Source organism: Coturnix japonica, chromosome 7, assembly GCF_001577835.2.
Source record: "Coturnix japonica isolate 7356 chromosome 7, Coturnix japonica 2.1, whole genome shotgun sequence".
NCBI classification, from domain to species: domain Eukaryota; kingdom Metazoa; phylum Chordata; class Aves; order Galliformes; family Phasianidae; genus Coturnix; species Coturnix japonica.
Genome location: NC_029522.1, coordinates 6,233,344 through 6,256,428, shown reverse-complemented (window position 1 = coordinate 6,256,428; position 23,085 = coordinate 6,233,344). Strand labels below are relative to the sequence as shown.

Sequence of the window (23,085 nt, the reverse complement as noted above, 5' to 3'; positions counted from 1 at the left end):
TAGGTAAGTTGACTGTAATTAAGATGACTGAAGTTAATGACAGAGCTCCCTTAGGATCAACATCTCCCTTCCTTGGTCTTTCCCAGTAATGATATAAACTTACTGCATTACCATTTCAAGTTTCCACTGATTGATATTATAACCATTTTGCTGTAGGAAGAAAAGCTTCACTTGCAAAACTATGTTTACTTTAAGTAGTGTCATCCCAACTGTAAAATTATTACATTTAATTAGACTATGAGCAACCTTGCATCACTAGTTTTAAAAGACAACCTAAAAATAGATATCCAAGAAACTTACACATATACATTGGTACATATGATGACAGAACACAACCAAATAGTGGATGTGCAGATGAGCGTGTAGCCCATGTTTTCATACCTCATAGAAATATAAAATAAAACAATCTAAGAGCAACACAAACAAAAAGATCCACCTCTTTCCAGCTGTCAGGCATATGATTATACACTCACGTAAAGCAACAGCGAAATAATAAAGCAACATTTACCATAAAGGGATTTTAATTTAAAATATTAAATCTAAAAACCTGAGTATTCCTCTTGAAGCAATTTCTGCAAATTAATTCATAACGTAAAGCAAACACGCATGCTTCCAAAGAATCTTAGCTCATACTCAGCAGTACTAAATAACCCAGTGAATTTTTCCTGTCTTTAATTAACGTCGACAAGAAAGCAGATCATCTCCAGCAGCGTATTTCCTCCTCAGGAGATGCTTTCCTTCCAGACTAGCAGTAAGCGACAAATAAAAGGGGTCATAAAAGATAGATTAGCAAAATATCTGAACCATCAAGTCACAGTCTGCGCTGTGGTCTGAAATCAGTTCATAAACACTGTAAAAATGCAATCCTCATACCAAAAGTGTTTTTGTCACATGAAACTATACTGGTTTCCTTCACTTGTCAAACGTATGCAACTTGACGCAACCACCTCTCTTTCATCTCTTACAGCCAGCAGTTGCATTAGACAAGGTCAACGGCTAAAGGTTTTCTCAGTTGAACAAAATGCCGTGAGCTTCCAGAAGGGAAAGAGCCTCTAAGGAAAAAGAGAGAAAATTGCTTCTGTGGAATTTTCCTCACAGAAAGGGACCACGACCCAACCCTCGAAACTGAGGAAGGTAAGAAGCAGGGTGTGTGTGTCATTTTACAGATAAGCATCAAAAAGGAATAATCACTCCAATCAGAATCCTTTTAAGAAAAAAAAATGAAGTCACCATTTTAAGCTTTAGTTTTCCTTTCACTAATCGGTAATCAAGAGCTATCTTAAAAAAAAAAAAAACAACTCTGTTTCCCCTTAAGAAGCATGTCAAAATGAATTTAAAATACAGCTTCAGAACCTAAAGGCTTCAGACTTCTTTTGAGGCATCAATAGGGATAGCAGCACCTTTGATCTTCTGCCTACTCTAAACCATAGGAATGTCTCTTCCCAAATATCTTTGTACTGTGCAGCTATCACACAGCTCCCATGCAAGGAGAGCAGACACACCAAAAGGTAAAACTCAAAGAACTGCTCCAGAGGTACCTACCCTGAAAAGGTAAAATCACTTAAGAGTCCAATACATCGAGGGAATCATTTGCTAGACAGAACCATGACTTCACACGCACTACATGCCTTTTTCCAGTCGTGGACCATACAAGAGGTGATAGGTGCTAAGAAACTAATTAATACACAGAGGCTTATACCAAAAAAAGCTGATTTTAGTAATAAAGTCATACATACAGCCAAAAATTCTTTCAGACGGTCTTCGATGCTTCCCTTGTGGATGGTAAATAAAGCCGCAGCAATCTGGTTGATAGCTTTTGCCAAGCAATGAATGTTGTTGCAATGCCCTAAACAAAAACATGCACAAATAACCTCAGCAATGTGTTTGAAAATGATAATGTTTTGGAAAATATTATCAAACAATAAGCTTACTCATCACAATGAAAGAGCAAGTTTCACCATCTTAAACAACAGCAAAGTGCTCTTTCACACAAACTCTGTATCATCAGAGCAACCAGAAGTACAGACCTCCCTCCAAATGCTGTACTACACTGCAAAATCTGATGGCATCACCACTTGACAGACAAAACATTCTGTACAAAAAAAGACTTGATGAGGCTAAATGGCTGTTTCCTCCCCTTTTTGTACATGAACAAATCAGCAGGCTCGGACGTTACTCCCCCAGGAGATCTGTAGGATCTGTAGGACCTCCAGAACAGAAATAGTCAATTTCTGACAGCTGTATGTAACCACCTTGCCAAGATTCACCTTGGCTTCAGGGGGCTGGAAGATGACTGGATGACACCAGTTTTCAAAGAGTTACAGCTAAAGAAGAACTGCTCATCATCAAGCCTGCTATTTCTAATGTCAGCTTAGTCCAGTCCAGCACATCAGAACAAAACCAACTGAGACCCAAACAAATACCTTGGGAAACTGGAGAAAAAAAAGAGGTCTTTGAAGGAGTAAACAAGTCTGGATGTTTGCAGGCAGTGCTGATATGCGACTCCAAGCCACCCATTTTCTGACCATTGCTGAGAAACTGTGGCCTTCCAACACGTGGCAGGACTCATGGTTTCAAGTAAGGCCACGTCTCTGTAGCCTGCTATTCTAGTCTACTCTCTAGACACAAACTAGTGCTCTGTCCCGGAATGTGACTAAGTTGGGATCTCTTAATGAGAACAAAAATCAAGCAGAAAGAAAAGTCTGTTGGAGCCCAAGCATGAACCTGAAACTAGTGAAAGAAACTGCCTCGATCTTGAAGAAGGCAGAGGGAACACAGACACTGCTGAAGCTGTCCAAGAACTGTCTGTGTTTGGGACAAATCTCTTGCCAGATTAGAAAGCTGAAACTGTTGACCTGTTGATGGTAAAATTCGGGATTTAGCCAGGGAATTTACTTCATAAAAAGCAGCATTATTAAGTTCCCATTCTGGAAATAGCATCTATTTTAAGTGTCTAAAGTCAGATGTTCTGCAGTAAGGGACAGAACAGAAAAACATAGTAACATACAGCTAAGGCAGAAACAACAAGGTCTATTTTGTTTGTTATTTGTGTAGAGAGAACATATTTTATATATTCTTTTTGGCAGACTATTTTCCTCTTAATAAAAAGGAGTCCGCACAGTAAAGAATTACATAATACAGAAACCACATCTCATAAAATCAGTAGGAACTCCTAATACAGGCTTATGAGTTCTAGATGAAATTCCTCTCCAGTCACAGTTTTATGAGATCTTATTAACTTTAGAAAGCACTTATGAAAGAGGCTTTGCCTGACTTCAGGTTAAGAGTTACTGAATTAAATGATAGAAATTGGAATATTTTGGCTACATCGTATAAAACAGACAAGATAATCCTCATCTATTGTTTCAGACTGCCAGCAGCCCGAGGACAAAGAGGATCCTTCTGCAGAGAGGGGAGCTGGGGAGAGGCAAACTGCACGAGCTCCAACCTGCTGGAGAACATCTGTGAGCAACAGCATCTCGCTTGCCTGACTCGGCTTCATAGGAAGAAGTTGTCACAGGGGTAGGTGCAGCTCATAGACATACCTTATTAACTGATGACAAGCAAATATTATCACCATTAAAAACCTGCAGTACAGTTGCTGTGGCAAGTAGTACACATTTTGAGACCACAGCAAAAAAGAGGCTACTGAAGGAAAAAAACTGTATCAGAAAGTGCTTCCAGCTGATCTCTTCTTATGAAGCTACAAAAATAAATATTTAAGATGGCCTCAAACACAATATAAGCAAGTTCATCTGGGTGACGGTTGGAGAACCAGCCTAAGTGTCCTCTAACAAGAAAATGCTTCTGCCTGTCCCCATCAATCATTTCATAGTCCTTCATACTCTTGTATGTATTCTGAGTTTTTCATTCAGCCATCGTAACTGAAAAAACAGGGTGGCAGAAACAGTGTAGATAACACAAAACAACCCTGCGGGATACAAGCTGTTCTCACTGTTCATCAGAACAAGCTGTTAGCCTCAAATACTTGACCTTTCAAATCAATGTTCAAACTCTACTCATTACATCAGAGATCTATCCAACTTTTTCACAGCAGGCAAAGGGCTACACAAACTGTTTAACATGAGAGTTAACAAACCCTTGATCTTTTAAAACATGATGTTTCCCTATCGAGGATAATCCAAACAAGTACAAAATTATTTACCTCATTTAAAACAGCAATCTTGGAAAGGGAAGATCTTTAGGGGAAAAAAAGGGATCTGCATACCACACACTCACTGAATGGCACCTATGGCTGTTTTTTTGGCCTTTACCTGGTACGTTACGTGTTCAGAAGTCACGTGCAATTAAAGTTGACCTGATTAAAAATGAAGCAACTGAGAAAATAGAAAGAAAGCCTCACAGTGCAGCAAGTAAATGCATGCAGAATAAACAGTCCTTTATACAAGCTATATAACATAATGGCAATAAGAGGAGGACAAATGAGGACAAAGGAGAAGATCCACTCTTTGCTGGACAAGGCTGGGAATGTGACCACTGAGGATAAGGAAAAGGCAGAGGTTCTGAATGCCTTCTTTACATCTGTCTTTAAAAGTCAGACCAGTTATCCTCAGGGTACTCCTCTCTCTGATCTGGTAGTCTCAGCTGGGGAGCACGCTAACCCCCCTGTGATTCTGGAAGAAACAGTCAGAGACTTGCTACTCCAACTGGACTGCCACAAGTCCATGGGGCCAGATGAGATCCACCCGAGAGTGCTGAGGGAACTGGCGGAGGTGACTGCTGAGCCGCTTTCCATCATCTACCAGCGCTCCTTGTTGACTGGTGAGGTCCCACAAGACTGGAGGCTTGCCAACGTGACTCACATTTACAAGAAAGGTTTTAAGGAGGATCTGGGGAACTACAGGCCCATTAGCCTGACCTCGGTGCTGGGGAAGGTTATGGAACAGATTGTCTTGAGGGAGATTATGCGGTGTGTGCAGGATGGCCAGGGGATCAGGCCTAGCCAGCATGGGTTCATGAAGGGCAGGTCCTGTTTGACCAACCTGATCTCCTTTAATCATCTAGTGGCTCATCTGCTGGATGAGGGAAAGGCTGTTGATGTGGTCTACCTAGACTTCAGCAAAGCCTTTGACACTGTCTCCCACAGTATTCTCATGCAGAAGCTGGCGGCCTGTGGCTTGGATGGGTGGGTACACTCTCGGCTGGGTAAGGAGCTGGCTGGAGGGTCAGGCTCAGAGAGTGGTGGTAAATGGAGTTAAATCCAGCTGGTGACCAGTCACAAGTGGTGTTCCCCAGGGGTCAGTGCTGGGGCCTGTCCTCTTCAACATCTTTATTGATGACCTGGATGAGGGCATCGAGTGCACCCTCAGTAAGTACACAGATGACACCAAATTGGCTGGGAGTGTGGATCTGCCAGGGGGAAGCGAGGTCCTGCAGAGGGATATGGACAGGCTGGAGAACTGGGTTGAAACCAATGGGATGAGGTTCAATAAGACCAAATGCCGGGTTCCGCACTTTGGCCACAACAACCCCAGCACTATAGGCTTGGGGAGGAGTGGCTGGAGGATTGTGTGGAGGAAATGGACCTGGGGGTACTGATTGATGCTCAGATGAACATGAGCCGACAGTGTGCCCGGGTGGCCAAGAAGGCCAAGGCATCCTGGCTTGCATCAAAAACAGTGTTACTAGCAGGAACAGGGAGGTAATTGTCCCCCTGTACTCAGCACTGGTGAGGCTGCACCTCGAGTACTGTGTTCAGTTTTGGGCCCCTCACTGCAAGAAAGACATTGAGGTCCTGGAACGTGTTCAGAGGAGGACTACGAAGCTGGTGAGGGTTCTGGAGCACAGGCCTTATGAGGAGAGGCTGAGAGAGCTGGGATTGTTCAGCCTGGAGAAGAGGAGGCTCAGGGGAGACCTTATAGCTCTCTATAACTTCCTGAAGGGGGGTTGTAGTGAGCTGGGGGTTGGCCTCTTCTCTCGTGTAATCAGTGATAGAACTAGAGGGAATGGATCCAAGCTGTGCCAGGGGAGATTCAGGCTGGACATTAGGAAGTATTACTTCTCAGAAAGGGTAGTCAGGCATTGGAATGCACTGCCCAGGGAGGTGCTGGAGTCACCAACCATGGGAGTGTTCAAGAAACATTTGGATGTTGTGTTGATGAATATGATTTAGCTGGGAAGTATTGGTGATGGTTGGACTGGATGATCTTCTAGGTCTTTTCCAACCTTGATAATTCTGTGATTCTGCAATAGCTTGAGCAGCTGAAAGGTGACTCTTGTATGTACTGGAACAGTTTCCTCTGTCATTCTTTTTCAACTTAATTTTGTCCGAAAGAACCTTTTTTTTTGGTCTATTACAAGCAAAAAGTTTCCTTGAGGCAAAGTGCTCTCCGTAAGCTGAACTATTCTGTAGGATACAGTCCTGTTCACAGCTCACACCTTCCGGATTCCATCTTCAAAAGTTTATGTTCAGTAATATGAATAACCCAATAAACACAGAAAAGCTACTATGTGTGAGTAGCACGAAGGCCAACAAAGCCATTGCTAAAACATCTACATGCTATGCCCTAATTAACATAAGATGTTCTCTCCACCAACTTCACACACGAGTACAAAATCGCCCCCTACAGCAAATTAACTGCTCTCAAAGTGTCAAGTAAAAGATTCCTCCATTGGAAGTCATCTCAGAACAAGAGACGAGCAAATGCTTTGCAAAGTAATTCTCAGAAAACCTAATCCGGATCTTTCCTGGATTTTTTGCTTTTGTTCATTAAGAAACAGAAATAAACCTTCACTGCAGAAGCGTTCAAAACACTCCCAGGACTATTATGAAGCAAGCATGCAGGGCAAACGTTTTGCTGGCATTTACCTTCAATGGCAGGGCTGTACTGAGACATCACGTTACTAGCCAAAGTTGGCAAGGAGACTGCCACGAAGACCATGAGAAGACAAGCAATTTTGTATTCTTCTTCTGGACTAATGTTTTCTGAAAACAAAAATAAGCCCTTTAATACTGGATCGTAGCCAGTCATGAAAACATACGGAAATTCCCTGCCCTGTTCACACAGTTTAAACACTTCATAGCTGTACATCAGCAAAAGCTATTTGAAATACCATTGCAGATACTAGCTGTTCTCCTAATATAAAACTATGTCTTTAAACATACAGTACATATAAACAATTGCTCTTTTGTATTTTACATACATTTTGTATACATATTCTGCTTGACACATCTAACTTAATACTGAACCACCTCTTGAAATTATCTATATTTTCTCCTGTCAAGTAGCTACTATTAAAGCAAGAAAAAAACAAAACAAAACAAGTTAACATCTACAACAGTTACAATCTGATTATAATTTATATTATCCATTACACTTCGGGGGGGGATGGGAGGGGGAAAAGGCATAAAATACTCAGTAAGGAATCACAGCATGGCTTGGGTTGGAAGGGACCTCAAGGATCATTAAGTTCCAACCCCCTGCCCCAGGCAACGTGCTGCCAACCACTAAATCCTGCAGTAGACCAGGTTGCCCAGGGCCCCGTCCAACCTGGCCTTGAACAGCTCCAGAGATGGGAAGACTTAAGACTGCCAAAAAGCACTTAAACTTAATTCATGCCTTCAAAACTGCCAGAGGAAGTGCCACATACATGAGGGCATAAGTACGTTTGGTTTACATGTTTCCCATTGTAAACTGCATGTTAGCATCTGTATTACAGATGACTAACAGTGTTGTGAAATTCATCAGATGTGTAAAAGCTGAAATGCCAGCTGCAATGTCTAATTGAATTAAACAGATTTGTTACAGATCAGTGCAACAGAACTGATCCCATCTACAGCTGTTCACAACAGAATCCTATTTCCAATGTCCATAAAGTACAGCAGTTTTTAACCATCAGTCATTAGCCTACTGCAGCACCTACCCATTATTCTTTTCTTAGGTCAAGAAAATTCATACATAGTTAAAGAGATCCTCACGATGCTCAATAGTGCATTCTAGGGAGTCTGCACAGAGCATGCACGTTCTTCAGGCAATTTACCAAGTTCAAAGGAATACTAAGAACCCAAATAAAATAAACCTTCCCCCAGCACTTCAAACACACCCATGTCTCGGGGTGCTCAGTTTTTTGCTCCTCCTCTGATTCTTGTCCATTACATTTTTAAAACTGTAACACCTTACCTGATTTTTGTGAGGACAGTGCTACAACCAAGGCAGGATCAATCTCGCAAGGCAATCCAGCAGCTGATGACAGTTCATATACATTCATTGCCACCTGAGGATCAGAAGAAAGGCAATTACAAGATAACTGAATGCTTTTGTGTAAACTTGATGAAGCACAGTATTGGTGACAAGTTTAAAACGTTTACATTAGTTTGAAGCAATAATGGACTTTGGAGACGAGGCTGAAGCTAAATGAAGAACTTCTAGATTTGACTGTTTTAGTTCTTCCCCACCTCTAACTTACTCTGACAGGTCGGTCAGTACTTTGTGTGTTCCATCACCATTTCTTTCTCTCAAGCCAAACCAAGCTTGTATACTTTTCTACATGACCTCCAAAGCAAACATCCCGACTTTCAATTGGCCATTTCTGCCAGAGACAAACAGCATCCACAAAGGCTGCACTTTTAAACAAAAGCCACAAGTCACAAACTAATGAAGTATCAGAGTGAGGCAGGCATCTAACAAGAAAATCTGATACAGATTCAGTGTCCAGAGACGAGCAACCCGAACACTTGGAGAAGCTAAGAACGCCTTCCACTCTAGTCCATTTTCAAGCCTGGCTCAGGCTACATTTTATATCATTGCCTATGTAATTCTGCATTTCTTTCTTTCTCTAGTTTACATGTGGAACTAAACACTTGAACATGCAATTCCAAAGAATCTCACCAAAAGGAGGTTCATACCAAAGGGCCCTGAGAAATGCTGGTGATATGACTTACACAACAGCTCTCTCATCAGCTCCCACCGATCAGCCAGCTGCAGAAAGCAGTACCATGCTTACCCAGGTGGTCAGCTCAGCTACCTGAGGGCAAACCCCAATACAATAAGGACACTGCTTGGTCTGCATGGTGCTTTGCTGTCAGCAGACACAACATAGCTTGAGTACAGAGCTGCCTTCAAACAACTACACAGATGGGAGCTGGCTCGCAACTGATGACTTAACTATTAACACAGAACCAAGTATAAGCCTGACTCTAATAGCAGACAATGCAATACCTTGACACTAAGTAAAAGCAAAACATATCTTCTTCATTCTATTAGTTTTACCAAATTTCAAGTTCAAGGGCTGCCAAAATAATAGTACATATAAAGTAGGTTTCATTAACAAATTAAAGCCATTTCCTACAGCAAATTCAGCATGCAGAATGTTACAATGTTACTGCACACTAAAATATGCAGTTTCCTCATCTGTTGTACAGAGACTTAGAAGTTCTGTACATGACGAGACTGGGGAGAAAGTTCAAACAAGGAACTGCTGACTGTCTACAGGGCTTAATTGTTAGCAGGCTCATTGTGCTGGCCACATCAACAAGCTGTTTTCAAGACAAAGCTCTGGCAAAGTTCTGGGTAGTAGACGCCAGAGTTCCCAGTACTCCCAGAAGGCACTGAGGAGAGCACTACACAGGTCTGGCTCCTTCTGCACTCACAGTCCTCCAACATCACCCTTGCAAGCTTGTGTTGACTTCTCAAACAAGACTACACATCTGCAGCCCACACCACATGATGCAACATCTAAGCTTGATACCACGCAAACAGCAGCACAGACTGTACCATAGCCTTTGTATTATATCACAGAGTTTGAAATGGAAAAAAAAAAAAGGACACAAAATAGGCACATCATAAGAATCACAAGGGAAGTACAGAGGGCCCGGGAAAGGTCAGCTGCAAAATGGTATATAAAGCTGGTGCTACATGGTGCATCATTTGGACTACAGTCCTCAGTATGGTTTTATTCAGCAGGAGACTGCTTTTCTGACACTCAGTTATTGTGGTGACTGCTAATTACTCTGGGGACTTGCAAAACAGAATAAGCAAGCACTATGCTTTGTCATATCTGCTGACACAAATGAGTTCAGTGATGTCATTAAGGATACAATTAGATGGTCGAGATATCTAATACAATCAGCTATAAAATGGCAATGGTAAGAGACCGTCCTCAAGGATTTACTAGTGTTGCAGCCTTTATTCTGCCCGATTTTTCAGCACCGCTTTGACACCAGGGGTCATAAGCTGCCTAAATCAAATGATCAAGCACAAGCCAGCAGCGACTCCTCATCTTCTCCACAAGCTGATTCTTCCCATTCAATAATGGAACATGACACTGGTGATCAAGCATTTTCTTCGCAACCATAGGTGAGAATTTTTAATCTAACAAGGTTAAAGGCTTTTCTTCCTAAGAGCAAAGGCAACTCGCATCATTTCAATCTTATTATTGTAAGCCTTGAAGTGTATTTCAATAGCATTTCCCCAGGATCTCTATGGTGGCATCAATTTCAGAGTTTTCTGGACCTCAAACACTTACAGTTTGTCAGAATTGCAAGTTCCAGAGAGCACATGGCATTTCAGCCTGTGCATTCATCATGCAGCCTCAGACAGCTTCAGACTGACTGCTAAACTCTGTTGTCTGAACTGGTGATGCTGACCTTAGAGAGCTTGTAACAGTTCATGTAATAAGCTTCTTAGAAAGGTGAAGGACTTACTATATAATACATTCCATTAAACATTTACATATTTCTCAGCAAGAATCAATGGCAAAACATAACCTCCAAGTTGAGGAGTAACAACATATTCTGCAGCCCTCTAAAAACCATGTGGCTCAAGAACAGTTTTCAGAAAGTTGTTTCTACAATTGCAGCTGAAGATGTGTGCAACATACAGCCACAACACACATTTTCTGTCCCACCACAACACCATACAGAACCTGTAAAGCCTTCACAGGCTCCAAGCTGAAATAAGATTAAAAAAAAAAAACACCACTATGTTGCAGCTACTGCAAATCTAAGGCCAGAAGCCCCATGATGCACGGACAAGGGGTTGTGAATGAAAATGCACTACCATTCAGAACCAAGGCATTTAATTTGTGGCACTGCGTCTCCTCCAACATGTCTAAAATGAGGTTTGGAAGCATTTTCCACTCAGGGCAAAAATCAGGCTTGTAGACATCCCATGCACAGAGCTCTAACCACGCACACAGCCTTAACTACTCACACACACAGGTTGCACTGCATATACTACAAAGCTAAGCAGCATTCCTCCTTTTATTGCTTAGTGACAGTTTAGCACTTGATAAACCTCGTTCTTAATTCCTGCCCTGAATGTTCTGAGATGTGATAACAGGTAAAAAAGGACTTGTGCACTTCCATCGGTCTGTTTTCCCCCAGAACATAAGAAGGCTGCAGAAGAATAATGACTTATCTCTTTGGAAAAAACACTGCTCTTTGGTTTCAACATTTTTCATAAGGAGGATGAAAGCCTTGCCCCTTGCATATTTTCTGTAAGCTCCAAAAATGACTCCATTACCCTTTGGGCCTCACATTACCTTCATGTCAGTCTCTCTTGGAATGTGATCTTTGAAGTCCTCAATGGAACTTACAAGGAAAGGAATGTGGTAGGATAAGACCTAAGAGACACAAATGCAAAATGAGGACAAAACATTCCCAAAGCTCCCCCCCATCAGTTAGACAACTCCAATTTTTTACTGCATTTATTCTTCTGAATGAGTAATTTTATACATATTAATTTTTGGACCTCAGACATTAAAGCCCAATAAAATCAAGCTGTTGGTCAACAAACTGAAAGCAGGCTTTAAAACATACTGAGAACACCAGGAGGCCTGCTCCAAGCACAACATGGTTTTAATGCAATATTTCTCTAAACTGTACTCAAAAAATACTTGTTTTCCTAGAACTTGCAATTCAGGGTTCACTTATAACTACTTTAAACACACGTCAGCCTTTTTAAAGCTGTACATGTGAAAGGAGAAATCTCAAATACTGTCTTATCCTATTCAATTCAGTAAAAATTAATCAGAAAATACTCAGTCATTTCTTACATCTCTAAGTGCTTCCTGCGCCAGAGACCGAAAAGACAAGATGACACCGATAATGGTCATTCTCTTCAAAACACTGTCAACAGCTGAAGAGGAACAAGAACAACAGTAAACAAAAACCTACCCAAGTTTATAAACTCAATTCAAACAGCAACAGAAAAAAAAGAAATAAAAAAAAATAAAACCAGGCAGAAAAAAGAAATCAAAATACTTCAAAATAGCACAATACTGAAACAAAGGCACTTAAGCGCCAAAATAAACATGTGCTTAAGCAGTTTCTTAAACCTGAGTTGATGATGAGATTTCCTGAAGAGATTCCCTGCAAACCATTCAACAAATGAAGCCTGTTACCTACAGACAATGGTATTCAATGCTAACACTACAGCTGTGCTTTTCTTGAGGCCAAAACATACCCCTGTAACTATTACTTGTTAAAAATAACTGCGACTTAAAGTGTAAAAATCCTTTGAAAAAGTTTAAACAGCTTAAAGGAAAGAAATCAAAAAGACACGCATGAAGGTGTTCTTTACAAAGATAAGGATAGAAACAATTCTACATCTTCAGTAAGGACCTTGCTAGTTACCCACATGATAATCTTTTGAAGAGCGCTGCCATCTGATCTGGCTTGTCAAAGCTGGTCCTCATTTGTGTCAGAACTTCAACGTTCTCCACCACAAGTTTCTAAAGAGAAGCAAGGATTCAGGTCAGCTACCCATTCTGATAGGTTAATAAGATACATGCCTGATTAAGGGTATCTGCTCCCACTTTCTTTTTTCATTAAGAAGCAAGTAAAGAAAAATAATTCTACAGTTCTGTGAAATAAGCTATAAAAGATGCAGCAAACAGATCAGTTCCAAGAAACTGCAAGAGTGTGTGCACATAGCCAAAAAATGAATTCCTATGCTGAAAGCCAGAGAGCAAAACAGAACACCAGTTTACATTGAAACCAAGCTGGGCAATTTTAAATCAATCTCTGCACCAGAATCTGGCAGATGTGTGACATTGGAATTGAAACTCCTCAAAGCTCTACAGAATGCAAGACTGAAGGCAATAACCCGCATGCTGCTACTGAGTCAAGCTTTCAGCTTCACAAATAAAAATACCAGCATATTGGTTTAAGATTCAAAAAGGACAGGCAGGAATACAGCTCAAACAGTTAAACTGAGGCCAACTTGTTACTCCCCCTCATTTTAACTCCAGATACAAAACCAGCACCTGGTCTGGGAAACAAAAGCAAGCATGTGGAATCCTACCCTTAATAAATCCCCCTTTTCTATTCTCTTGGTGCTTCTTTCCCCCAAACACAGATGTTCCTCTGTGCTCTCTGCAAGGCCAACCGCATCTGAGCCAAGCAGATGAACGTTTTATTACTTTTTTCCTCCAAATATGTGGTCATGTGCATGTGGAGCCACCTTGTGTTCCACTTATCCTTACCAGTATGAGAAAACAAATCTCAACAAGAACTTCAAGTTGCTTTTGCATTGAAAAAATAAACCCACAGAGCTACAGTAACAAACACACTGAAATTAAGGAAGTAGGACAAAAATAAATGGACAAAGACAGAAGCAACCAAAAAGCATCAGTGGCCTTCTCTTTTACTTTAAATGTCACCTTGCATTGCCATGAGTTACATGATTTAAAATGATTTAACTTGAGATGGCAAGTCTCATTCTAAAACTCAACAGCTAGAATGGGCACAAACAATCAACAGCCCCATCCAGCTTAATGTCCATTACGTCCTTAATGTACCTGCATCCCCCTTATGGCATCCAGGAAAACATGAGCAACCCCTCTCAAAAAAAGGCTTCCCATCTTTTTGGGCTGCATACATCCTATGAAACTCAGCAGCACTAACAATCAAAGGGATAACAGACAGAACAAGATCTTTGAAGATGTAACCTGAGATGCAGCAGAAAGCTGTACTTCTCTAAAGGCCTGGTACGCTCACACCAGGAAAAAGTGAAAGTTTCTCCTAAGCACTGACTGCGCCTCTTTAATAAAGGAGCACACAAATAGCTACAGATAACTCTAAACTGTAAATTAACAGAGCCTACATAAAGACCTGCACGCTCAGCTACTGAAGGGCATGGTATACAGATGTACTGCATGTGCAAGTGTAATACACAAACTGCACAGCTTCACCATTTGTGCCACACAGTCGCTTCACAAGGGTAGCACACAAATAGCTATTAAACATCCTAAAGGAAGCTGAAACACAAACCCACCCTTCTTTTCACCCAGGAGTTCCCCAAGATTACCTTAAGCTCAGCAACCTGCGAAGAAATGTGCCACATCAGACTTTCACTTAGGAACTTCATGCCATACGGTCCCAGCAGTTCAGAAAGGGCTCTCATTTCTGAGAAATACAACAAACGATTCTTCAAGCATTCCTTCTTCACTTATTTGATGTTCATAACATATCAAGTATCAGCATTTTAATCACAAAACTTTAACCTGAAAACTGCATTTCTGATTTGAGAACTCACGCTGTAACAGAACTGATCAGCAGTCACTGACACATCACACTCCTACTACAGTTTTTCATTTAACTAAAACTATGAAAAACAAGCTACTTCAAGGTACAAAGGCAGCAGAAATAAACAGAAATGAAAATACTCTGCAAGGTAACANTGCTTCAAGAGTCGCTGTAATTCCCATCACTGAAGCAGACCACATTTAACCATAACAAATGTTCAGTAGGTACCATCAAGCAAAATTTACCTGATATGTCAGAGTATTCCTCAGCATTAAAAGTTAATTCATTTTCCGTTGGCAAATTCACAAATGCCTTCATAGCTGGAAAATAGGCTATGTGACCATTGCTGACTTGCCTTAGCAACGTTTCCAAATACCTTATTGAAAAGGAAAACAGTTTTAGGATGCAGACATACATTGATGGAAGTGATATCCAAAGCTCATACCAAGCGTTCATACAGTTACTTACCAATTCGTGTACAGACTGGTAATGGTTGGCTCACCATGGCTATCTAAATGCTGGGTTTGCTGAAGCAGAACATTGTTAAATACTCGTGTAATGTCAATCTGTACGTAGTTCTCTATTGACTGCAGGACCGTCATGTAGGCTCTTACGCTGGTTAACAGCTCTGAAGGCTTTGCAATCTCCTGTGTTGCTTGATTATACATAGTCATCCCAACAATTGACCTTTTAAAAACAAAAAGAGTTACATGCCTTTCTTAAAAGGGTTAAGCAAAGAAGCAGATATAAAACTGGTCAATGTTAACAATGTTAATCATTTTAATAGCAAAGACAGTAATCATTCTGGAAATAACGATATGAAGATAAAGCTAACAACAGATGAGTGTAGGAAGTGACCAGGTTTGTTTTCTTTTCACTTGAAGAATAGCAGTAATTACATTTTCTGTTATCTTTGTCTGCCACTGAGTTCTGATATGAAGATTCCCCTTGCAGCAAACCAGTGAATTCAAATACCTGAACCTATGCCATTTACTGTGCAAAAGAATCATAGCAACATCATAAACACCTAAATAAATTGACATCACCAAATCCTACTGGGAAAGACGGGACAAGGAATGCAGGATCAGGCTATTCAGTAGATGATACTCATTTCAACATATTTAAGTCTCCACAGAGTTAAATGTATAAGAGAATATGACTTCAGAACTTTGCAATCTACCTTTAAAAACTAATCTTACGTAGTAAGCATACAATACTTCAAATATCAAACCAAAACAGACTTATATTGCTTACAAACACATTTATCTTTACATTATTTCTTACTTGGTAAAGCGGATTTCCAGGTGAGAGGTTAAATATTCTCTTGGGGTAAACGTGTGCTCCCAAACCACCATGTTCGGAACGTAATTGATTGAGAAGCAGAGCTCAGAAAGTGCAGTGTGCAGTTTGTCCAGGCTGTAAAAAAGGAGTAAAAAATTAAAAACTTTATTTAACATAATATTACCACAGGAAACATACATAGATGGAAGATGCCTCAAGATCAGCTACAGCTCCCTTCTTTCAACTTCTCTAAACAATTGCATTTCTCTGATGCTTGGTTGTTGCAACTGTAATTCCTTCTCAGCAACATCTGTGCATTTAGCCATTTCCAGACACAACACTGAACACACCTCTTGTCCTCTTCTTACAGCTCCCTTTCTCCTCTCCAACGTCTACAATCTTGGCCTGTGATTTTTCCTAACAATTCTTTCCTACCTTGCTGCTTTTCTTCCCTTGTCACCTCTTACACCCCAAGCTGGATTTATTCATCTATCCCTTTCTTTTTCTAATAGGTCTTGGCTTCTAGTTTGCTAGTACTTTCAGTTTTCCTATAGCTACAAATAAGAAAACCTCCCCATCCCAGTAGATTAAGGCAGCAAACTAACTTTCAGCAGCATGACCCTTCAGACCCATCTGTACATTACCCAGCTAACAATGTTAAGCAAGGCAGAACTCAAAGATACCACCCATACCTTGGGACTCCCACTTCCTCAGTTGATAAGAACAACTACAAGATAAGAGATAAGAACAGAAACAACCACAGTAACTAGTAGGAGTTACTCATTCCTACTGCTCTAAGTGAGAAAATCCAGTCTCTGTACAAGGTATGGGTACCATATGTTCACAGACCACAAAATCATTGTATTTACAGTCAACTTTACTCAAAGAACGTAAGCAAGAAGTAAAAATCACAAGTTTAGACTTGGGAATCACAGTGAAAGGAACAGGAGAGGTGGCTTACTTGGTCACAACCAATCTGTTTTTTCTCATGCTTTCTACTCCTGGTTTCTCCCTTTCAGGTTCTCCTTTTTTTCCCGTCTGTTTTTTTGACTTCTTGTTCACTGCTTGACTGATGGTTTTGGCACAATGCTTTGGCAGCAACTGGTAGAGGAAAAGAAACCACCCCCCACAGTTAAAATCAAACTGCACTGCAGCCATGAGATAAAAATTAAGCTTACACGTAGGTGAAGACTTCATGTCACAAGCAGCATCTCCTCTGATTACTAACAGTACAATTTAACATAAAAAGTCTTCATCAAAGCACATAAACAGTATAAACAGTAAAGTTACTGAGGTCAGGGGAAAAGAGGTGAAAAGGAAATAGAGCCATAACAGTTCACAAAGTCAAACTACCTAGAAAGCCACAAAGGGGAATTAAAGGAGACCAAAAAACATTCACCTGATCACTCAGCGTACACTGTTCTGTGCAAATGTCTGTGATAAGATTTCGAGCCTGCTTAGCCATTTCATCCAGGAACATGTTACATAAGGAAAGACTACGATCTCCAATGTGATGCCTCTGTTAAAAAAAACAGAATAGAAGTTTGTTGTCTCTTTCCTCTAAGTTCCACACTGCTTGAAACATAAACACATTGTTCTGCAGCTCATTCACATCCACAACTGGAGTGACAATCAGCACGTTACTGAGTCCTTAACAACCTCAGCTCCCAACTTACTATTCAACTTCTCAAACTATGAGTTTATAAACTATGAAAGAAAAAACACAGCTTAGAAATTCTAGCAGGCATACAACACATATCTGCACCCAAATCTGAGTGACCTGGAAATGTCATTTCACCTTTGTACCTGAACTCAACCTCTTTTTAAAGCTAAGAGGATCATACTTCAGGAAACAATCCCAAGCACAGTCAAGTGCTGAACTTGTCCTTTTTCATCACTCTCCTTCCTCTAATCCTATGCTGCTACAAATACTTTGCAGCCCTGAGCACCAGTACTTTCTATTTTTAAGCCAGAGCTGACAGTATCCAAGACATTGTATAAAAAAATTACCTCTTCTGGGCACAGTTCGTGGGTGCAGCTCATAAAATGAGTACAAAGGAGTGGGAATGCAATCGAGTATCTTGATTGAGAGGGAAGCTCCAAACACTGCTGAAACATCTTCTCAAAAGCACGACTATAAAAACTGATCAGAAATAGACAATTTAATGCAATACATGCGTAATTCTGCCGCAAATAAAGTCTACTTACACAAATCAAACGCACTGCTAATGCCAGGTATGTCATTATAACATACGTGATAACAGAAAGCGCATCATGCTTTTGAAGACATTCACTTCTTACCCATTTTGTTTGCATCTCTTGTTATGATACCAATTTTATTCTGATGTTTGACACATGGGCACCACAAGGATTTGCAGCTTTTGCTAGAATTCGTTACATAAGAACTCATAAATGACCCCTGATCAGTTATGTGAGTGTCTGAACAACCTCTGACAGACCTTCAGAAATAACTCCAAACTAACTCAGGCAAACACTACGACAGCACGTATTCCACAGCTGCTACTTTTTAAGTCAGCTTCAGAAAAAAATAACATACAAAAAGAGAAAAAGTACATGAATCTTCTTTCAACAAAAACATGACAACCATATGAAAACAACTTTCACCAATAACTCTAGCCCTGATTAGTTTGCGTTTTCTCCATCTCAAACTGAAAAAGAACCACCTAAAGTACTACTGAGAAAGCTTCTCCAAGGACAGTATTTTCACACTGGGACTCACAATGATTTATTTCTACTGCAGATAGTGTTTAATTATTTGACCTTAAGCAGTCAGAGAAAGATTCCCATCTGTCTGCTTCCTGATCCTTACTCTTTTCCTTTTTCCAAACTCAGAAAAAGAAGAAAAAAAGCCAAACACACAAAAAAAAAGCTAACTATGAAAAACCATTACAGAAGTGACAACGCAAGGCTGGCTCTTCCTGCTTGGGAGCAGAAGAAGAAGGGAATCAACTGCTTTTTCTTTTCCAGAACAGGAAAGTTCATGGATGAACAATGTACAGTCCCCTATTGAAGCTCATCAGGCTACACTACATACGCCAATGAGCAATTCTGTGGACTGATGCTGTTCTTTGAAACCAAAGGCAGACAAACTTGGTGTTAAGGTTAGTACAAAATAAAGTACAAATCAATAAACCCCAAACTCTAGAACACCAACCATCTCAGAAATAACAACTAACCAGAACTTCATCCGAGTCTCCCACTGAAGTATCCTATGAAGCTTATTAATTAAAAGTTAAACTTGCAAGGATAAAAATCCAACAGTAATTAACAAAAATATGAGCTCAGCTTTGTAACTTACCAGAATATAGAAAGATCTGAGGTCTCAACCAACATCTCCACCAAAGAATCTACCATTTTTGTGTGGAAAATGATTGTGTTCATCATTTTGCCTAGCTCCCTGTGGTCTGCCAGTCCAAGAGAAGCTTTAGAGACACTGGTGTAGGCCTGGACAGAAACAAGAAGGCAAAAAAAGCAGCAGGTTTATTTTCTAGTTTCATTGCTATTGCCCAACACGGAGGTTAAGCACTGATTACGCTATGCAGAGAACAAGTGTATGTAACAACTTCACACAGCCCATTTTAACATTCTACTGTACTTTAAGGAAAGCAAACCACCTTCCAGCAAAGTCTCCAGATGTCTTGAGTATGACAGCAAGGCACAGATGAAGAGAGGCAGGAAAACACTGACAAAACACTTATGCACACTAGTGGAATCAAGTTTAGAGAACCGGCCCCTCTACTTTGTAATATTCATGCTCTGGTACACAAGAGGAAAAAAAGTGTATTTTTCAAATATGAGAAAATACCATGTCTATCTAATATTGATATTGCCAAAACATTTCTCACCCTTTTAATGTGTGAACTGGAGACAGAGTAACCCCAACACAAGTGATCTCACTGAACATTCTCTTGCCGAGCAGCCTCTACCTTTCCTTAGCTGGGCAGGCTGAATCATATTCTGCACAGCACACAGCTGCCAACAGCCCCCTCCTCCACAACACATTCCATTTCCAAATGGTTATAATTCTCCAAAGAATTATTTGCAAAAAATAGGCAGCAATGCAAAGGTAAAAACGAAGTTACACCAGAGAGCAGAAAATTGTCCTGTGAGTTTCTTTGAGTTTTAATTGCGAAGAATATCCTTATACAGCCTGTCACCTACTTGCATTAACAGTACGAGAATAATATCTTGAAACCAAAATGGGATTTGTTAAATTCCATGCAGACATACAAAGTCTTACCTGCAATCTAAACCAATCTAATCTCATTCCTCTGAAGTCAAATACCTCTCCATCTTCAACTGAAATAAAAACAAAAGCAAAATACCAAACGTAAACACTCAAGGAAGGTAACAACAGCAATTCAAAAACACTAAAATTACTTGGGTTTTGAACCTCTTTTACCTGATAACTTCAATCCAGCACAACCATGCTAACAGGAACTGAAATATTTAAATATGGATACATATAATATCCTCTCTAAATTAAAGCTAGCGTTCTTCAAATAGTTTTTTTAGAAGCCTTAAGTAACAGAAAAAGGACACAGAGCGAGAAGCAGATACCATAAAGGAAAAGAAACAAGGAAATCAGTTGAGTTTATGCCATTTATCTGCTACTTCTGATTGCACATAACAGAAAGCCATGAAGCCTTCCAGAGGAACATTTGATTTGGTTCCCATTTTCCCCCACACTCATAGGAATAGACTCACCTTGCTTCACGCTTAGCGAAGTCATAGTGTTTACAAAGGAGGACATGATGATGGACTCATCCTCTGGGCACACTGAAAGATTCTGAAATAATTGTTGTTACTATTATTATTATTTCAAATCTCATTTATAAAAGACTGTCAAAATTTATGACAAATTACCATCAGTCATCTGATAGTATGTTCTACATACTTTACAGAAGGTAACTTAATCAACAGAGTTTCAAATAGTGAGAATTAACAAGTTCTATTTTCCAGTTCATTGGTTAATGACTCTACCCACAAAAGGTTGCTTCCAAACAACTTGGCCACAGAAGACAAAAATCTGTCAGTAGCCATTCCCACACATTTTCAGGCTGTTGTCATTTACAAAATGGACAGGGACCATATTTATGCTATACTAGAGACACCAAACATTTTTCAGACTTCTATAGGCACCTGAAATTCAGCTGGGCTCAGAAAATTCAGCAGAGCCCAGCTCAGAATCACTAGGCTTCCCACAGGACCATCCATCAACAGATTTCTACTAACATCGACTTGAGTGACTTAAAGCACCCTAAAGACAGTCTGCCATGTTTAGAAATCCTTCAAATTTAGAATCTCCTTTAGAAAGGAGAAATTTACAAAGAAGCAGTTTCAGTGATTGTTAAGATCTTATTTATGTTGAATTTAAGGCTCATATAAAAGTAAAACCAAGGATCCAGTTACATTTCACATTTTAGACTACAGTAATATAAACTAATAAATCAACTGTTTCAATTGCATGTTAAAATGAACAGCAGAGGAGATAAGCTCCCCCTTCTGGTCACTGATGTACTACCTCACATATCAAAGTTCCTTCTGTAAACAGCAAAATAGCTTCATACTCAATAGAAGCTTCTCCAGTTTGAGTAGCTCCTGTGTTCACTACATTTGGGCGCCACCTCGTGGCCGCTCAGAAACGTCATCAAAGCAGCTCAGAAATCCTGCTAGTAATTTACCAGCTAAGTGACACTACATCAACTCCCGGGCAGCTCAGAAGCTCCACAGTGTATATTCACTTGCAGCGATGAGAACAGTAGACCACAGTAAAAAAGTCTCCGGTGACACCTACAAATACCTGACTTCGTATTTAGGTTATTTAAACACATGAAGCTACCTCAGCTGACCATTACTTTTTTGCTTTGAGCAAACAGTGATGCAGACTGGTATCTCTTTACTGGAATGATACAGCACTGATCTCAAATACTTCAATCACTTCTTCAATACACTGACGCTGAACAAGAGAAGCCATCCATTTATTGAATATATTACAAAAGAATACCAAGGGATTCTTGTTGCTCCCTGTTTCACTTGCCACCACTTGGTAAATGACACAGGCCCTATATTCTCCACTGCGTCAGACAGCAGAAGCATTGAACAGAATTAAGGGTGTTACTTAGAGTTTATTTAACCCTAGAGTTAAGCAGTAAGCTCAGATACTTGGCCTTATCCCATGACATTTATCAAAAATCCACAAAACCAAATAGAGATTCATGAAGACATTTTGGACCAAACAAAAAACAGAACCCAAACCATGGTCTTGCCATACCTGAACAAGCTCGTTTAAGACCACCGCATCAAAGCCAGAGAGATACTGTACATAGTACCTCTGCATCACGGGCCCGTACTTGCGCACGTGTGCTCTGAGCTCCTCCATGTAGAATATCAGCTCAGCTATGTGCCTGTGCAGGAAGGCAAGGGAAGGCTTACAAACACAAAGTATAAACAATATTAAATGCTCCTATCAGTGCAATGCTTCCCATGGGGATTGCCTCCTAAACCTTGCTTTAAAAACTATTACTTACAGGTAATTTTTGTATTCAGCATCATCTCACATTATATAATGTTTTCATAGAAATTTTCTCTGTAAGGTAAAACCCACTCACTTGTAAATATATCAACAGGATCCCCCTCACAGTAATACTCAAAAGGTCCCTGTAACTACCCATTCCTTTCTGAAGAAGCCCTTTTGTAATGGCCAATTAAAAAAAGCTAAAGCAGTTAAAACTGAAGATCAGAGCTGTAATAATTGCTGATTTCAGCTCAAGTCAGAAGATCTTTATTCTAAAAACCCATAACTTCACAAGAGGTTAAGGTGCCCTCCTCTGCTGAAAGCACTGCACAGAAGATAATGCTCATCACTCCTTGTGTAGTCATTAATAAACTAAAGTAGTTAACACTGGGCAATATTCTATAAGCAACACTACCAAAGCTGAAAATGAAAGCTTAAAACGCTCTCCCAATTATTAGACTGATGGTTTCTTAGACTAAACCCAGTACTCTGTGAGAAACAATCAGACAAGTGGATATGCTGTCAGACTTTATTCCCAAGATCAAACTTCTGTGCTCCCTTATCTCAAAAACTCTGCATGAACAACCAGCTCCCTTCAGTCTACTCACGCTCATGAGATTTCTTAATCTTATTACTCAGTTTTACTTCCTGTTTATGAAAACACCAAACATATATTATACAAACAAACCTGATTATCTGATTTAAATGACAGCTCTGCTATGATAAAGGAGACATTCTACAAATCCATCTCTGGAACAGTCTGTTTTCCCATTCATTA

General features: G+C 40.1%; 1 protein-coding gene and 1 long non-coding RNA gene across 6 annotated transcripts in view; one reads left to right on the top strand and one right to left on the bottom strand.

Annotated features, from left to right (window-relative positions):
- LOC107316454 overlaps nucleotides 1–3,522 on the top strand; it is a 67,170-nt gene extending 63,648 nt beyond the window's left edge. Inside the window, exons 4-5 of the long non-coding RNA XR_001556357.2 lie at nucleotides 968–1,134; nucleotides 3,370–3,522. This is a non-coding gene — a long non-coding RNA (uncharacterized LOC107316454). The remainder of the gene's footprint in view (nucleotides 1–967; nucleotides 1,135–3,369) is intronic.
- Nucleotides 1–23,085, bottom strand: part of NCKAP1 (NCK associated protein 1) — a 51,597-nt gene that overhangs the window by 1,993 nt on the left and 26,519 nt on the right. For all 5 annotated transcript variants that reach the window (XM_015867931.2, XM_015867930.2, XM_015867933.1 and 2 more), the window contains 17 exons: nucleotides 22,065–22,197; nucleotides 20,498–20,579; nucleotides 20,031–20,089; nucleotides 19,089–19,234; nucleotides 17,780–17,912; nucleotides 17,169–17,288; nucleotides 16,731–16,870; nucleotides 15,773–15,904; nucleotides 14,957–15,175; nucleotides 14,734–14,864; nucleotides 14,271–14,368; nucleotides 12,600–12,693; nucleotides 12,016–12,098; nucleotides 11,503–11,583; nucleotides 8,142–8,235; nucleotides 6,830–6,946; nucleotides 1,737–1,846 (listed from right to left, as the gene is read on the bottom strand). In XM_015867931.2, the coding sequence (XP_015723417.1) occupies nucleotides 1,737–1,846; nucleotides 6,830–6,946; nucleotides 8,142–8,235; nucleotides 11,503–11,583; nucleotides 12,016–12,098; nucleotides 12,600–12,693; nucleotides 14,271–14,368; nucleotides 14,734–14,864; nucleotides 14,957–15,175; nucleotides 15,773–15,904; nucleotides 16,731–16,870; nucleotides 17,169–17,288; nucleotides 17,780–17,912; nucleotides 19,089–19,234; nucleotides 20,031–20,089; nucleotides 20,498–20,579; nucleotides 22,065–22,197 (1,972 nt within the window). The remainder of the gene's footprint in view (nucleotides 1–1,736; nucleotides 1,847–6,829; nucleotides 6,947–8,141; nucleotides 8,236–11,502; nucleotides 11,584–12,015; nucleotides 12,099–12,599; nucleotides 12,694–14,270; nucleotides 14,369–14,733; nucleotides 14,865–14,956; nucleotides 15,176–15,772; nucleotides 15,905–16,730; nucleotides 16,871–17,168; nucleotides 17,289–17,779; nucleotides 17,913–19,088; nucleotides 19,235–20,030; nucleotides 20,090–20,497; nucleotides 20,580–22,064; nucleotides 22,198–23,085) is intronic.